The sequence below is a fragment of the Lygodium microphyllum genome, chromosome 28 (assembly GCF_053477565.2).
Source record: "Lygodium microphyllum isolate KBCC chromosome 28, Lygodium_microphyllum_v1.1.10, whole genome shotgun sequence".
Lineage (NCBI taxonomy): Eukaryota > Viridiplantae > Streptophyta > Polypodiopsida > Schizaeales > Lygodiaceae > Lygodium > Lygodium microphyllum.
Genome location: NC_141162.1, coordinates 21,443,934 through 21,462,320, shown reverse-complemented (window position 1 = coordinate 21,462,320; position 18,387 = coordinate 21,443,934). Strand labels below are relative to the sequence as shown.

At 41.3% G+C, this 18,387-nt stretch overlaps 1 protein-coding gene across 2 annotated transcripts in view; it reads left to right on the top strand.

Annotated features, from left to right (window-relative positions):
• The window catches only part of LOC148011236 (Haloacid dehalogenase-like hydrolase (HAD) superfamily protein), a 70,157-nt gene extending 62,775 nt beyond the window's left edge, over nucleotides 1–7,382 (top strand). For both annotated transcript variants that reach the window (XM_087669951.1, XM_087669953.1), the window contains exons 7-11: nucleotides 5,735–5,818; nucleotides 5,905–6,045; nucleotides 6,128–6,193; nucleotides 6,438–6,547; nucleotides 6,931–7,382. In XM_087669951.1, coding sequence (XP_087526077.1) covers nucleotides 5,735–5,818; nucleotides 5,905–6,045; nucleotides 6,128–6,193; nucleotides 6,438–6,547; nucleotides 6,931–7,099 — 570 coding nt within the window. In that variant the 3' untranslated portion in view covers nucleotides 7,100–7,382. The remainder of the gene's footprint in view (nucleotides 1–5,734; nucleotides 5,819–5,904; nucleotides 6,046–6,127; nucleotides 6,194–6,437; nucleotides 6,548–6,930) is intronic.
• Nucleotides 7,383–18,387: the final 11,005 nt, after the last annotated feature.

Sequence of the window (18,387 nt, the reverse complement as noted above, 5' to 3'; positions counted from 1 at the left end):
AGCCCAGATATGGACATATGTGAGATTGAGATAATGGAAGTTTTGCTATACTTGTGTTTTTGTGATATATGCAACTTAGTTGGCGAAACCTTTGACCATTATGTATTATGAAGTTTGGGCAATTGGGACTAGTTTATGCAAACGACAGGATTTGGCCCTCGGATGCCTCATTTGATTTAGACTATCAGCATGGATTCTTCTTCTAGACTTATGCTTTATGGTGGTGTTACATAAATTTTCACTCTGTCTTGAGCTGTTAGAGAGGGCTGACCTTTGAGCCCTTCGTTCTTTGCTCTTGCCACACATCCTATTTTAACAATGTTATCACATTTGGCTGCAAATGGTGATGTGATGGGCTTGTTCCTTCCTTCACTGCAACATTTGATCGGTGAAGCCTTGGTTGATGATATGTGTATGTTCTGGAAAGCTGATAAAGATAATCTTCACCAAGCATTGGAAATATGGGACTTGTTTGCACTTACTTCAGGCTGCATATTAATATCACCAAGTTTGCTCTTATGCGTTGTATAGAGCGGAACTTGCAAGCTTTGGTTTGACAATGTGAGGTGGTAATTTAGGGAAATATTTTGAGACATTTAGGTTATCCCTTGGGGATGAATGCTTTGTCCAAGAAGTTGCTTGGAGATCCATTGCTTGAATGGATCTCCACATATATTATTGACAAGTTTGTTTGTTGGAAATCATAGGCATGGCCTTTTCATACGTGTTTTAAAGTGGCTCAGACAATCATGGTACAAACGATTTTATATTATTTGTTGTTGCTTCCTTGATCAAAGTCTAGATGCCTAGAAATCGCTCAATCTACTCGTTTTATACCTTGGAAAAAGGATTCTACACAATCTCACATTTCGTGGATCTCTTGGAATCATGTCTATACACCGAAAAGAATAGGGCTGGAGTTATTTTAGATGTGGAGACTCACATGATTGCACTCCAATAGGCTTTGTTTGAAGCTATGTGTGTTGATCAGTAACCTTGGGTTTCTATTGTAGAATTTTTTCTTGAAGACCTGAACATCTTGGATGCGAACTTGGATTTAGGTCTCACCGTGGCATGCTATTAATGCTAATCAACCTGTCACAAGGACACGAAATTTTGAGATGCTCTAATCTTGTCGATAACATTTGATTAAGATATTAATCAAATTTGCAAGGTTGTTAGCACATGTGATGCACATGGCAATTATTTCATGGTAATAGGCCAAGGACCCCGAGATATAAGTCGGTGCCAAAGGCAAAAGTTGTAATAAGTTATGCCTGATAGGTACTAGGTGGTATCCATTGTTTGATTTTGGCCTAGACCAATTTATTGACCACTAATATTAGTGGTGATATTAGAGGCTAGGCATTAATTAATTAATTAATGCCGGTCTAAGGGTCAATAACTACTCAGGGATACTTGGAAGACAATTTGGCAACACTAGAATTATTATTAAATTAATTTTCAAAATTAATATTTAAAAAAATTAATTTAATAAGCTAGATAATGTTAAAAAATGGGATTAGAAGGTTGCCACTTGGCAAGCCATGCCTATGCAAGTGGAAAAAACGTTTTTAGGGGCTAGTGGAAGTCTATTCTAGCCATTGTGAGAGAGAACGAGGTTGTTAGAGAGCAAGGAGATACTGCTAATGTGATTTGCAGCTACCATGGACCAGTCCTATAGCAAGTGATAACAATTTGGAGCCCTCTAGGAGTAGGTGACAACAACCCAAGGTCCTTTTGGTATAGGTGATAGCAAACAGGAGAGGACATGAGTCTTTTTGGTGGTCCTAAGCTGTAGGTGATAGGTTCCATGGTTGTTTGAGCAAGGCAGCAGCAGTTTTTGGTGTTTCTCGTGATGAAAGTTTGAAATTTCTCTCTTTATAGCATTCTCTTTTATCCCCCAGTCATTTCTCAAGTTATCTCAACATTTTCAGCCGTATTAGAGGAAGAGATTATAGCTAATCTCTGCTGCAAGTTATCTCAGCATTTTCTAACAATTTGAGCCATTGCAGGAAGAGATTTCAGTTAATCTTTGCTGCAATTCAAGCCATTAGAGGAAGAGATTTCCATCGATCTCTACTGTAAACCCTAATTTACAGCAGAAATTAGGGTTTTGGCAGTTGCCTCCGAATGCATGCTCAAAATTTAGGGACTAGGCTTGAATTCCAGCAGCTGAAATTGAGGAATTTCGGGGAGATTCAAGAGGCCAACCAACCAATATCAGGTTTGGGGCTGAATTTGTCTTTTAAGAAGTAAGGTGAAGGCCAATTCTCAAGCAAATCAAGGGGCAAATTGGTTTGGAGGCTTGTTGGTCAGTTTTGATAGTAAGAGGTACTTGGATTTGTGGAGGAGATCAAAGGATCTCATTGTACTCCTTCCATTTGAATTTGAAATATTTGGACATACTTATGAATATGAGTGAGGTCAATCTTATGGACGTTGTAGAAATAAACGTGTGTGACGCATCTTGATATGAATCTTGATCCTTGTGTTCTCGACCATGTGTGAGTTGGCAAAGAGGTCATGCTTGTAAGGTCAAGGACACTTTGTTGTATCTTAATGGAGTTGAGACATTTGATAAAATGGTGGTAGTGGCATCTAGGAGGTACTCTTGTTGCTATCGTTTCCCATCAGTAGGCATGTGGAGGAAGTCGAAGAGAGACTTGTTTCACCGTCACTGAGGATCATGTGTTTATGGAGATATGCATTCTGAAGGTGTGATCAGGGCTTGATCTGTTTTCTGACTCCTATTTGATAGTAGACTATGGTGATGCAGGTAAACCTTAGTGTTGTTGAAAGCCCTGGGTTCCTAATAAACACTTTTTGTTGTTTTAGGCTAAAAGGGCTCTTATAATGCTCACCTTACAATCCAGCCACTGCCATCACAAAGACCAGACTATGCAATGTAACAAGTAAAGAATATTATCAAGCCTCTCAATGTTGTAGTTTGTACCCAAGCACAAGCTCATTCTGAACACAGGAGTGATAGTATATGCCACGACGGGCATGGTTGCCATTTGATGAATGGGAGAAGGAGCCACATGGGTAATTCTCTACAAGCTGAATTGCTGGCTTGTTTCATGGGAAGGTAACAACAAGCTAGGGCCATGTTGAACAGGATGACAAGGTTGGAGCTGATTATTGTTGTTGGCGGGCTTTTGCCTACATGACCCACTGTGATGTCCTTCCAGTCAGTTCGAAGGTTTTTGTGTTCCTCGAGGCTATCATCACTTATGGGAAACCATTTCAGCTTCCTTGCATGTTTTGCAGCCCTTTCCCCCCCTTAAATTAGGATAGCTTCTGGTAGGATTGGAAAATCGAAGGGTAATTGTTGTTACACATGCATTTGTGAATCAGATATATCATTTGCTTATTAGAGATCATGATTGATTGCCATTGAATATAGAGTGTTTATTTAGAGGATGGTGGTGGGTGGCCTTCCTATTGCTTTTGCATTGTCAAAACGCAATGTTTCCAATGGCTCTTGTTTCTTTTGTACTACCAATGAAGTAACTTCTTGTCATCAGTTTCTTTCTTGCCCAGTGGCATGAAGGTATGGTCCCTTCTATATGCTATTTGGTGCCATGTGATTGGACCCACCACACGTTTCTACTTTTTGCATTTTTGGGGCTGTTGGAATATTTGGATCATCCGGAATGCATTCATATTTGATTTTGGCTTTGGTTGCACACACACATTTTCCATTTGAGAGACCTGCATTAGTAGTTTAGCATCATTCAACTTGCAGACATTCTTTAGAGGGATGATTTGCTTTCTTGGCATGCCATGGTTTCTTCAGTTTCATTGTGAGACATATAGTTCAATTGCGACTCTCGTATTGTTAGTCATATAGTGCACTTGTATTGTGTAAAATTTTGGTAACTAATATAGTCATCCTTTACGTGAGACACACACACACACACGCGCGCGCGCGCGTAAGATGAAATGATATATTAATGTCTATTGAAGGCCAAAATGACCTATGAGACCATGACAGTACAACTGTTTGAAAAGAATAGTAATTGAAAATGTAAGAATTAGTACAAGAAAGCTAAAAACTATAAGTAAGGAGAATTCTAGCTGACATATAAAGAGCTCTAGTCGATACAATCTAATGGAGGTGCAGAGAATGTGGCTCTAGCTTGAGTAGTAATCTCTTGTGTTTGCCTATGGAAGTGCTGCCAACACTTGTGTTGGATTCTAGGATGTGTGGATCGGCCAAGCTAGACGGCTTGATCAATCAATGTCCCATGTGTATGTGTAGATGAGTGAGGCTGTGTCTACTGAAACCTCTAGAGACTCCCTCGCAAAGAGATCTGCACATTGCCTTTGGGTAGGTCTTCGATGTCTTGGAGCAGCTGTACTCCTGAGGAGCATGTCCTGAAGCTGTTGTATCTCAAGGAGGAAGATGCCAAGGCAGTGCTGATCATTGAATTGTTTTGTGATCAATTGTTGGTTTCGTTTTTTGTTTTGTGATTATGAGTGAACTCACCATGTACATGTATAACAGGTCAACTCATTCATGTTCCACACTTGAATCACCATTTCATCACAGACCTGCTTGGGACCTTCTCCTCTTCCTCTTATTGCCATGGGCTTCATCATGCTTCAACATCTATGATGTGCCAAAGGCTGCCCAAGGATGGATATTTCCCCATGATTGCAAATGCTTGCCCTATCTCATAGTGAGAGAGCATGCTTATAAATGTGTGTATACAACAAAATATTATGCTCCCCTTTTTGTATAGAGGGTGTTTCAACATGCTATGGTAACCAGGACATTCCGGCACACAGCATACAATTTCCCAAACAAGTTATTTGCGGCGCTCATTCTTCATCTAGGATCTATATCCATTTTCCAACCACCATTTTCAGACAAGCTTCATGACATGACTTGATCTCGGATCCATGGTCTAGTAATGCAATACATGGAGTTTCCCACTTGCTAATCTTTACTATAGTCTCCATCATAGCCCTTGCCTAGTGTGTACGAGAAAAATGGCTGCTACTAGGAATAAAGCAAGCTTCATCTTCATCATGTGTTTGGTGTTGCATAACTTGTCTTTGAGCAATGCTATTTATTAGGACATTTTCAGCCAATATTTCCTCTTTTTCACCCATAATCAGCCCCCATTTGTAGCTTCAACCTACTTGCAAACAGCAATGGGATTATTAGTAGACTCTACATGAATTCCTTGAGATTCCAAATTCTCATCAACTTGCAACGAATCCTGAGCGGTTTCCCCAATAAACTATATTTTCTCTTAATGATATCCATTATTTTATCATGGAATTCATGATTGGCAATTCCGAGAACTTTAGCTAGGGTAAACTCAATCTTATTCTTTAAGATTCTCTCCTCAAACACTTTTTTTATGTTTGTGGCAATTTCTATGTCAGACTACAGTTTATAGCTAGGCTTCTTACCTTTCTTTTTCTCATCTTGCCTCTTTTCCTGCACTACATCTTCCATAATAAGATAATTAGCCATGCCCAATCTTGCAACAAATAGAAATAAAGAAAATAGAGGATATCTGAATTTTAGAATGACTTAACTTTGTTAGGATTACTTGTTTAGAGGACTAGTTGCCAGAGGATAAGAACCTTCAGAGCTCTGTTGTTGTTTGTGACCAGTTGATCATAGACTTTACTTCTGTCTATGTGCTCTAGATCAGATTTATGCTCCTTTGCACTTTTCATGTTCATCTTACAAGAAATATCTTCACATCAGGTGCTTACTTGGAGTGTGAGAGATATCGAAGTGGAGCATTTCAAAGAGCGTCTTGCTGAAATTTACTGTGAGAAGCTTTCGAAGGTCAATACGGCTTGTTTGAGTCAAATTGTCGTACTACAGACTTCTACAGTCAGCAGACAACTTAATTTACTTTTATCCATGAACAGGTAAGAGCTCCTAGAGAAGGCCTCAGAGAGTGGTTGGAAGCATTACAAACAGCTGGCGTTCCTTGTGCTGTTGCCTCGTCTTTAGATCGTTTCAACCTGCTTGCAGCTCTTCAGAGAATGGGTCTTTACAGATACTTTCAGGTTTTTGCACAAATCAGTTTATAAGGGTTTGACCTGTCTGAGAAATAGAAGCTTGCCTCTCAAACTTGATTGCTCTGCTCAGGCTGTGATTACACATGAAGACGGGATGGAGTCTATGGCTCACAGGTTTCTCTCTGCTGCTGTGAAGGTAAGGATATAGAAAGTTGTTAATCTTTTGATTTGATTCTTCAATCAAGAATGGTTTGGTTTTTTGAGATAAAGTGTACAGGAGAGTGAATCTAATGGAGTTTTGAGTTGATCATCTACGCTTTTAAGTTCAGTCTTAAGCATAGTTTAAGTCAAGAGTGGGGATGATCAACAGCTGCATCTGTATGCTTATTCATGCTGAACAAAGTAATAGTATAACTCTGGCTTTTTCTTTGGCACACTAGCTTGACCGTCCGCCATCCAAATGTGTGGTGTTTGAAGATGACCCCAGAGGAATTGCAGCTGCACATAACTGCTCAATGAAGGCAGTGGCATTGATCGGTTCTCACCCAGCGTGAGTAACTTGTCTGGTTGATTTGTCCAAAGTGAAGTGAAAATCAACGGTTCATGTTAGAGATGTTTTCCTTCTTTCTTTACTGTCAGAATATGTATTGTCGGTAGAGCATGTGTATGCTAGTTGTGCAATGTGCCAGACCCTTAAATGTTTTAGATCCGTAAAGCTAGGGACATTTTGTGCACTGGCTTTTCAGGACTTCACATGCGTAGAATAGCTCAGTGCATCCACTAAACATGAAAGAGATGGTGCTATAAAAAGTGCTTTTAAAAGAGTAAAGAAGTACAAGCAGTCCACGTTACCACCTTCTTGACTCCATGTCATGCTACTATGAGTTTTCCACAAGCAACAGATTGTCTCACATTATATTTTCCTGTTGCCAGGTATGAGTTGACACAGGCAGACCTTGCTGTAAGCAGCTTCAGTGAATTGTCTGTCATCAATCTTCGCCGGCTATTTGCAAATAGAGGTGCTGAATTCATGGATTTGCAAAAGCAGGCTGAAGAGAAAAAGCCTCCCAAAAGGAGAATAGCAACTGACACAATCAGATGACCTGTTAAATCATACGGGTGCCAGGCCTTACTGAAGGCTTACATGCATTAGGAGCCTTGTATAAACTTGTCAATGTCATTTCTTTCTGGCTTTCATGGAATGATTCTCTGGGATTCCAACTACAGCACCATCATCATCTAGCAAGGAGTGGTAGATGAACAAGCTCTATCTGTATAGAGAACCTAATTGCAGATTCTATAGAATGCTATTTGTACAGGAGATTATTTTGTACAGGCTTGCAAAATTCAGAAAGTATAAAGAATCAAGTTTTGCTCTTTTAATCTCCAGAGGAGTACCTTTAACAGGAGACACATGGCTGTTTATATGGAGTGGTCTGATGCTCACTTGAAGGCTTATCCCTACCTTAACTGGCCCTTTTGTTTTTACCTGTCTCTGCACTTTGTTAAGCACTGGAATATTCCCCACAATTGAGCCATCAATGGGACGCCTCCAAACAAAATTATGATTAAGCTGCTCCCTAATGAAGGGCCGTCTTTAGATGGCCCTTCATTACTTGACCATAATGAAGGGCCGTCTTTAGATGGCCCTTCATTACTTGACCATAAAGTATGGATCAAGTTTTAGATACTTGGATATCCACTTGGCATGGGCAGCACTATGAAACAGAGATCAATTGGTTAAGGAGAGGATTAGCAGTAAACTCAAGAGATTGGGCAATACCTTCTGGAAATATGGCTGGAAAAATTATTGTCACGAGAGCATTCTTATTGTCTTGGTTTTATGGCATGTCATTCCTTTCTCCAAAACTGCTTGCGGTTTGGTTGAGTATGTCAGGCATTTCTTATGGAATCATGGTGAGTACATGGTTTGGCTGTCTATTTAAGGGGCTCATTGTTACTGTCAAAAAGTCAGCTGGATTAGGATAGAGATGCTTAAACTGCTTGGAGTTTTTCTTGGAAGTACTTTAGGCTGCCAGCCATTTCCTTGGGAATCATGGTGATTACATGGATTCACGGTCCATTTAACAGGCTCATTGTTGCTGCCAAAAAGGCAGCTGGGTTAGGTATAGAGATGCTGAAACTGCATGGAGTTATATTGAGAAGTACTTTAGGCATTTCTAATGTATAAGGAGATGGACTTGCCATCTATCGAGTAGGCTCATTGTTACTCCCAAGAAGTCAGGTGGATTAGATGTAGGGATGCTAAAGGATAAAGCCACTGGACTTTGATTTATTCTCAAAATCTGTGGTGGGATGAGTCTCTGGCTATAGTTGTCAAGGTAAAAGTCAGTTCCCTGATGTTGCTCAGTCCCTGATTAATGCATGGACAGGATTTAGTCATTCAAGATGCTCACTGGTTAGGTGCTGAATATACAAGAAGCCACCTCCATGAAGGACATACTGTGACAGTCCCAAATATCCCTCCATTTTCTTGGCCCTTGTGTCATAAAGCCACATGGACACCTTTGGTTTTGACTGGTAACAAAAAAATCTGCAAAGGCAGGACCATGTGTTCAAATCACCTATTGCAGAGTGGCCTTGGCCTCTCTGAAAGAGGCAGAGTGGGTGAAGACAGTCATGCGAAGGAAAACAAGATGCTGGCTTACCTCAATGATTTGTAGGCTGGAGCATCCTGGGATAATTATGCTAATAAAGTCTCTAAGGCAGTGCAGGGAGGAGGCGACTTTGCGAAAAGCAAGTACTCTGTTTTTGAAGGCAAGAGGTAGAAGTCTCTTCTTTATACATTTTTGGAATAGAAGTTGTCGTTATTTTAGGTAGGATGAAGAACTATAACATTATTTAATTGCATATGGAACGTTTTTTGTATACCATGGTATAGCTACATAGGGAGTAGTAGTGACTCTGAGCTCTGCTTGGTTCTTCTTTTGGTTGGCTTTGCTCTATTCTTCAGCTCTTGGACCCTTTCAACTCTTATCTACTTCAAGTATGGTTCGGCCCTCTCTTTGGCTCCTTCAGATCCGAAGGCAGTCTCTCAGTTCCATCTCAGCATGATTTCCTCTTGCAGCTTTGTGTCGAGGTCTCGGGCCATCTTCACTTGCCACAACTCGGCTCTCTCTTGCACCATGATCAACTAATAGTCAACCTTCTCAGGTCTTCAGCCTTCTCTTTGAGATTGTGCAACACATTTGTTCGTTTGTGGGTCTTTTCTAGTGCTTTGATGGACTTCTTTGTTTGCTCGATCAGTTTGAGTCGCAACTCTTTCTTCTTGTATGTGGTTTTGAGCCAATGACATAGCTTGTCTTTGTCTTTAAAGAAAGTGTCATTCCACAACTTCAACTCTATCCAAGTCATTTTTAGATGGTATGCCCCAGGTCCTTGTTACACTACGGCTTTCTCTCAACTTTGCTCGCACATTAGGTTCTCTTCCAATTTTCAATAGGTAACATGCTTGGGGGGCGTCGTGCCATGTCATTTCGGGATCGTCGGGTCGTGTTGCGCGACATGTTATAATAGTATCTCTGCGTTTGTGAACCTGCTACACTCTTGAGCTAGTATGGTTCGTGCTAGAGTTGCTCTGATACCAAGTGTTATGGACCTTCATGGGACTTTAAGTCATAACTTGTTATGAGACACAAAATGACACAGCGGAAAGGCACACAAGATATATAAAAAAGGAAACCTTTGTATTCATGATATTGAAAGACATAACATTGAGGCACATCTTAGGGCTACACCCTCGTGATGTCGCACATGCGAGGGTTCACCACTGAGTATAGGGAATCGGACGTATAATGGAAACCAAGCAAATCCTAGAGTCACTACTACTCACTCTATAGGTGTTTCTGGCTTCAACGCTACAAAATTTAGATCACATACATATATAGATGGTGCAATTGCTCTTTAATACTTGCATGGCTCAAAATAGAGTTACACAAGCGGATAATCATAAGTGAAATTCTTAAAATAAGTGAATGTTGCGCATACAAAAAGGTTGCACTTTCCCCTTGTGGTTCACCATAAAGAAATGGGTGTACGAACATTTATAAAACAATAGTAAGTCATCCTTTTTTTCTCCCCCATTTTCCCCCCTCAAAGTATTATCCCTCCTCTTCAATAAACAACAAAGTTTGTTGGAAAATAACCTTGCTCTATTAAGAGTAATGTAATGTGTGGAAGACTTAAACATGGTGCACTTGAGACTACCATTTCAAACAATAATGAGAAGTACCAACACTTTTTTGTATAACGATACTAGGTTTTCTAAACTCTTTCAATCAAAAGCTTTGGGCAATGAGGCTTGTCTAGAGTGTTGGTTCCTAATGAATAGGAGATAGCAATCAACTTGGTTGACAAAATGTTGTTTCGCACTTGACCTCTTATTTTTACAGGCCAAACAATCCAATGGGCAATGTTCATGTATATTATGTGTGCACTTTATTGACAATGCAATGTTGCATACTTTCTTGGAGGTTGTGTTTGATTGTTTAGTCTTCCAAGTGCAATCTTGCTAATATGGTTTTAATGTGGTATAGTGCTTTATTATGTGATCAAGTTAATTTGTTTTTATTTGGATAGTGTTGATAGTTGCTTATTTTATGTCTTTAGAAATTTATATTATTTTGCAACATTGGTGTGTTTTGTGATTAGCTCTTTCAAGGATACAAATACAACTAGTAGTTGCTTAAATGAGTTATCCATGTCTTTTTGTTTGTTTGTGGAGATGGATGTTTAGGCTTGAGAATATATAATGGTATTTATTGGTGGTTTTTGTTGAGCAAGATAACATGCTTAATTGTATGTTTGTAACATGGAAGTTAGGAATTGATGTGTACGTTGTGTACTTGTGCTTAACTTCAATGTATTGGTAATGTTTCATCGATGTGTACCAAAGATGGTAGCTCAATATTTTATTTGCATTGTTTTGTTGGAATGTTTCCTTACCTTTAGTTGAGCATGCTAGATCACCATAGAATATTACATCTTAAGTTAGTAAAATTTCAATTGCAATCCAAGTGATTAATTAATCATAGATATGTGGATTTTGTTTGACTAGTCAAAGTCCCATGTTCACTAGTTTTATTCATGTTGTTACCACTTAACTTATAGAATCAATTGTAGATATTTCTATAGCATTGAGGGTTTGTCTAGCTTCTATGATAGAAATGCTTGTTGTTGTTATTCCTAGTGTGAATGCAAGGTTGAGTGGAGCGTTGTGTCCTCTACATTTGTGGGAGCTTTCGCTCAACCGCCAAGACCCACGGACTCCTTATTGTTTCAAGCGTTCCAAGCCGAGCGCTAATGGCTACCTCTCACATAGCCGATGCGCCATCCATATCTACGGGTGTAGTGAGCTTACCTCCATGCCGTTCGAGTTACCTCCTCTCCCGCGCACTCCGGTGGCTCCACGATCCTAGTGCAAGCTTTAAGCAAGCTCCATTCTCAAGTCCCACGCTCCAAGCTTCATCACCGCGAGCAAGAGAAGAGGAGAAGAGAAGAGAAGAAGAGAGGAGAAGATGGAGAGCTTCTCCACTATACAGTCCCTCACCCTCACACACTCACTCCCTCCCACTCTCACACTTCCTCTCTCAAGCACAAGCTCAAGCAAGCAAGAATAATAACAAGAAAAAGAAGAAGAAGATGAGAGCCACTTTTTGCCACACACAAGAATGGGCTTCTCATTCACTTTTCAACTTTATATACAAAACCCTAAATCCCTTTTGGGCGGTCATTCCCTTTTCCCCTTTTTTACATGGCCGGCCATAGCCTAGACCCTTTTCCCATTGTTCTTCTTTCTTCCTAGCTTCCTTTCCACCGCCCGTCTACATTTATAAGTTGCACGGGTGAGAGCCCGGCGCTCCTTGAATTAAACCATGATGCGCTTGCGCTTTTTTACAAAAGTTTTGACTTGTGCTTTTTCTTGTGCGCCTTTGTCTTCCGTTTCTCTTTGCCTTGGCCTTTGCCCTTGTCCTCTGTTTTAGCTTTCTAGATTTTCCACCGCCTGGCACTCTTTTACAAAATTTCAGGGTACGCCTTTGTATTTAAAAATGCACCTTTTCCCTTTTGCATTTGCCTCGGACTTTTTAAGGTTGCCCTTGCGCTTTTGGCATTTTCTCCTCTTCTTCCTTCAGTCGAGCTACCTTTTTCTCGCCTTTGCCCTACGTCTTTTTTATTTCCTTTTGTTTCCTTCGTGTTGAGGTTAACATTACCCCCCTCCTAGACAAGTACCAGTCCCATGGCACTCTGCGTCGAAGGTAGCATGCGGAGCTTGCACCGAAGACGTGGGTGGAAGGGACTGTGGTGGCTTGCCTTGGGGGAGTTCAGATGCTAGTGCGGATGGTCATTGGTGGCACTGCACTGTTCCGATTGGCGGGTGATGCGATTGTTGTAGGGGGCGATAGGGCTACTCTCTGTTGGGAATGGCCACTCATAGCTGGCATAGGGGTTGGTGTTCGTGGGATGCTCATGGTGGATTGTGCTCGTGAGGACTCTTGTTCGTATAGAGCCATTACCACACCAGGGTCTAATTTGGAGGACTTGTTACGGCGTGCGTTTTCTCTCCAACCTACTTGGGGGAGGTGCGGAGGGGGCGAAGCTTCCTCTGGGGGGGTCCTCTCCTACTGGCGGGGTCCTTGAGTGGTTTATCTGAGTGAGTTCCTTCTGTTATTGAATGCAACCCTTACTTTATGGTTACTTAGTGTGCGTATCGCTCCTCGTGTACTTGTGTTCAGTCAGGCTTTCAATTTCTTTAAGTGCATTCAAGTGCGAAAATTCGCGGTGAGTGCAACAAGCTACTTGAGCGTCTTATGCACTCCCGCTTGTTCGGGCCTGATAGGCTTGCTGGTTGCTTTTCTGGCCGCCTTGACGGGGTTCAGCGCCTTCCTAATGTGTTGCCCTGTCCGTTTTTGGTCCAATCGGGCTTTACAACTCAGCGGTTTGCGTCTAAGTCCCTGGGTCTCGCAACTGCCTACTTCTAGCTGCCAATCGGCTGCACTCTACGATTTTGCCTATTCCGTATGCCAGAATCAAGTTCTGAGCGTCCTAAGGGCCCTTGACAGTTTGCGTTGCTGAGTTCTAGCCGGGTCAGGTTAAGTTTTTGAGAATTTGATCAAAATTTTTACTTGGCCCAGCTGGTCCGAATTGCTGGGGCCGAGTGCTCAATTCGGGCCGTCCGAGGGCCAAGTAGGAGGTGCCGTATGTAACTATCCGAATGCTAAATTCGGCCAGTCCGAACCCCGATGTCCGAGGGCCGAGTGGGCCGAGGCTGAGTCGGAGGGCCGAGTGGGCCAAGGCCGAGTTTCAAGGTAGTCCGAGTGCTTGATTCGGACGGGCTGAACGTGGGCGTCCGAGTGGTAGTGTCCGAATGGTTTGAGGACCAAGTGGCCGAGGGTCGAGTCGAGTGGTCAGGAGGGCTGAATGGCCGAGCGGTCCGAGGGCCGATTCTGGGACTCGGCCCAGAATCGTGGTCACTCGGATACGCCGGGCACGGCGCGTTTTTTCGCCGAACCTCATAAAATCTGCCGCGCTGAGCTTTGGAGGCCTTCCCCTTAGTCAAGCAGATCTAAATCCATCCTACTCATGTAGGGGAAGGTGTAGAATTACCTGGGTTGGGCAAATATCTCTCTGATGACAAGATCAAAGCGGATCCCCTCACCAAGCTTTTCTCTTCTCTCCTGCTCTTCTGAAACCCTGTAGTGCACAATGTGGCCTTTCTTGCCACTTTTGGCCCTTATACCTCTTCCCGGGTATGGTATTGATACTCCCAATCACTCACTTGGCGACCTTAGGCATCACAAGCGAGCCTTTTACCATTTTTTACATGATTTTGCCATGTTTTTGCCTTGTTTTGCAACAGTAAATCCTAATGCTTATTTTCTTTGTTTTTCTTTGTTTTCTCCTACTCTAATGCATCCAAATCACAAAGTAAATACCTACACTACTCCATCTCACAACATAAATCTAAAAAAAACAAAAACCTACTTGCCAAGGAGGTCGAATACCATCTTCAACCCCCTCACTTCCTATCTATCTCAAGCACCGGTTCGGGGAAAACCCTTACTTCGATGCTTGATTCGAAGCGCGCAAGTGCTCAAGGCTTGAATCCGTTGGTCCCTGCAACGGAACCAAAATGTGGGAGCTTTCGATCAACCGTCAAGACCCACAGACCGCTTATTGTTTCAAGCGTTCCAAGCCGAGCGCTAATGGCTACCTCTCACATAGCCGACGCGCCATCCATATGTACGGGTGTAGTGAGCTTACCTCCATGCCGTTCGAGTTACCTCCTCTCCCGCGCACTCCGGTGGCTCCACGATCCTAGTGCAAGCTTTAAGCAAGCTCCATTCTCAAGCCCCATGCTCCAAGCTCCATCACCGCGAGCAAGAGAAGAGAAGAGAAGAGAAGAGAAGAGAAGAGAAGAGAAGAGCAGAAGAGAGGAGAAGATGGAGAGCTTCTCCACCCCACGGTCCCTTACCCTCACACACTCACTCCCTCCCACTCTCACACTTCCTCTCTCAAGCACAAGCTCAAGCAAGCAAGAACAATAACAAGAAAAAGAAGAAGAAGATGAGAGCCACTTTTTGCCACACACAAGAATGGGCTTCTCATTCACTTTTCAACTTTATATACAAAACCCTAAATCCCTTTTGGACGGTCATCCCCTTTTCCCCTTTTTTACATGGCCGGCCGTAGCCTAGACCCTTTTCCCATTGTTCTTCTTTCTTCCTAGCTTCCTTTCCACCGCCTGTCTACATTTATAAGTTGCACGGGTGAGAGCCTGGCGCTCCTTGAATTAAACCATGATGCGCTTGCGCTTTTTTACAAAAGTTTTGACTTGTGCTTTTCCTTGTGCGCCTTTGTCTTCCGTTTCTCTTTGCCTTGGCCTTTGTCCTTGTCCTCTGTTTTAGCTTTCTGGATTTTCCACCGCCTGGCACTCTTTTACAAAATTTCAGGGTACGCCTTTGTATTTAAAAATGCACCTTTCCCCTTTTGCATTTGCCTCGGACTTTTTAAGGTTGCCCTTGCGCTTTTAGCCTTTTCTCCTCTTCTTCCTTCAGTCGAGCTACCTTTTTCTCGCCTTTGCCCTGCGTCTTTTTTATTTCCTTTTGCTTTCTTTGTGTTGGGGTTAACAACATTGATTGCTACTTTGCCTATGTGTGTTATTACTACCATTAGATAATTGTGATGCCTAGGCAAGCCTTGTGTGCAGTAAATAGTAGGGAAACTTTGCATATTCCTGTATTGTTTGCTCTCATTAGCAAATGTATCATAGGTACATGATTTGTTAACTTCCTTTATCATAATGTCATCAAGTAATTGAAATTGGTGTAAGTTTAACATTGGCACTATCTCAAAGCACTTATAATTCTCTGTTAACTTCTTTGTTTGATGGTAGACATTTTTGGTTTTTAAATAGTGCTATGTTTGTCATGTAAGTTTCCTGTCAAGTCATAAATGGTACAAGTGGTCATTGATCCTTTTATGGTGCAACTCTTATGGTGCAATTTATTCTTTTAGCATATATATATATATATATATATATATATATATATATATATATATATATATATATATATATATATATATATATATATATGATAAACATTCTTAATCTAAACATTGTGCTATTTCTTTTTGCTCTCTTTTTGATAAATTTAGAGCTTAAAAATGGTAAAGGCAATAAAAATTGTTGACCTTTATAGTTGTTCTAATCATTTACTTTGTCTAGTGTAGAAATCTTCTTATATATGCCTTTCCAAGCTTGTTTTTCTTTCTTGCATGTGCTAAAGTTTGTTCATCTTGCTAAGTATGTTTCTATTATCTTTAACAAAATTTGTTCATGTTACAATGTAATCTTTTGCTTCAAAAGTAGTGTTTGATTATTTGCATGGTTTAAGTTAATGGACTTGGATTGCCTTGTGTGACCTATCAATGAAAAGGACGTTGTTTGGGTATCAACATAATTAGATGGTAGAATGCATTTATTTGAAGAAATATAGTTGTTTATAATCTCCTTTCTATTATATTTGTCTATTTATTGCTTGGATCCAAATGATCCATGACCGTATTGGCTCCCATGAGTTTTGACCTCGAAACAAAAAAGTCAAAGACTATTCCATGAACTTTTGGGCCTTTGTTAACTCAACTTTCAAGGCTTGGAAATCATGGACATAACAACATGTTGATGTGACAAGATAGTTGAGATTGCTTGATCTTCTTATTCTGTAACGAAAAGATTTAGCTTTTATGAGACTCCATCAAAAGGGTTCTTGAAGTAACGTTCTAAATCTAATTATGGTGAAAAGTAGATACTCTTCAAGAAAAAGATGCTTTCACATTTACTCGTGCCAAAAATAGGTAAACTTCAAGAAAGTAATGCAAATGATAAAATCATGACTACCAAAGTAGCATAGCTATGTAGCTTCTGGAATGACTTAAAAGGAAAAGCTAGTATGTGGAACCATGACAAGAATGTGCAATTGCCACAAAACAATGTACTAATTTAGCACACCTCTTATTCACAAGTTCATTCTTTTACAAAGAAGACAATGCACAATATGTAGTCTATTAGACAAATAGTGAATATTGATGCTCCAGTTTATTGTTTTAAGTAGCAACTATAACGGTATAATGCACACAACATTTGTGTTTTTCAGGAAAGAAACTTGATATTCTAAGATATGATAAAGAGATTTATGATATTAATTTACAAGAGCCATAAACACTAACAAAAACAAGTAGATTATGTGCATTACATAATTACAATAGATTGATAATTTTCATATGTGCTAAATAAGATCACACCAAATGCAATAACTTATACAAGGTTGTCTATTGTGGACTTGTTGAAATTTCCTAATGTTTATCATGTTGTTTTTGATCCATTGTTGCTACTGCACTTTAATCACAATAATTCAAGAAAGAATTCTATAGAAAAAGGATATTTTCAACACTTGAACCACATTTTGACATGATCAATGTTTCTTTAGTTTCACTTAAGTGTGCTTGTGTTAGCTTTAGTCCAATATTTCCACATGCTAAGCATTGTGCCTTGTGCTCGAAGCAAGTTACTCTCAAATTTTGCACGTTAAATAGTAATAGTTTATTGTAGTACTAATGAGATTAGTAATTTCAAGTGCTCTGAGAAGTTAGAAGAATAGCATTAAATGTTAAATAAAAATTATTCATAAACATAGTAACCCAAACTTTTTATAGGAAAAATTGTGTTTCAAGAAGTTACCTTTATATACACCAACTTTGCAATTTGGCATTGTTTGGCATCTAAAGGATTTTCGGTTTATACAAGTTAAATGAACACCTATAATGATTGTAATATTTCCGCTCAGAAATATTGTTGAACTTGACTCCCCGCACGCCGCGTAAAAACCTGTGCAAGGTTATCTTCCGCATCGTAATTACCAACAGCTTAATCCGTACCCCACACGCACAAAGATGAGGCGTTCGCATTGTGAAATCAAGCTCAGGGGTTCAAGACTGCATAACCGCGGGGAAACAACCTTTTGGAAGGGGCAAAATGGATAATGATGCAAATTAAGAAAAAAAAATTTAATTCGCCCAGCCGATGCATGGTTGGAGGGAAGGGAGTGGGAGAAGGAGGTGATGTGGTGAAGTTGGTGTATGGGGGGAGAGCCATGCACAACCCGCGTGGTGGAGCTTCTCTTTTCCCCCCTTGGCCTATAAAAACACTCCCCTGTGGGGGTAAGGGGGATAGAGAAGGGGAGGGAGGCGATCGTGCTGTGAGAGGGAAAGGCTGCCGCCGTGCCGGTGGGATCGAAGGGAGAGAAGGATTGGATAGACGAAGGGAGGCTGCCATGCTGGTGGGATTGAAGGAGGGAAGCTGCCGTCTTGACGAACGCCGCCGTGCTGCTGAGAAAACGCCGTTGCCGCCATGCTACCCGCCGCCTGCCTTTGAAGAATGCCGCCTTGCTGCGCTAGTCCGCCAGGCCTCCACGACTGTCCGAGCCATTAACACCATAATCCCCCTCGTCCGTCGTCAAATCCCTCCAATCATTGCCTTTTCTTCCACGTGGGAAGCAAAAGCTTCCTAGAAGCTTCTTGGAAGCTTCTAAAGGCAAGGCTTAAGGCCTTCTGCACACGGATTGACCTCGAGGGAAAAATTCCCAGCCTCCTTAGGCTCGGTGCATACATCTCATTCCCGGGGTTCAAGATCCAAGCTCCCAAGGGCCTGATCCCGCGCAGGAGAGAAAATTTGTAGACCGTAAGTCTTCGGGATGTGCGTATAACTCGAGGGAAGCCGCTGCGACAAAAGTACGCTGCATAACGATGGCTCCCAAGAAGACGCAAGGCGCGATCGCGGGAGGCTCTTCCGCAAACATACACGTGGACATCTCC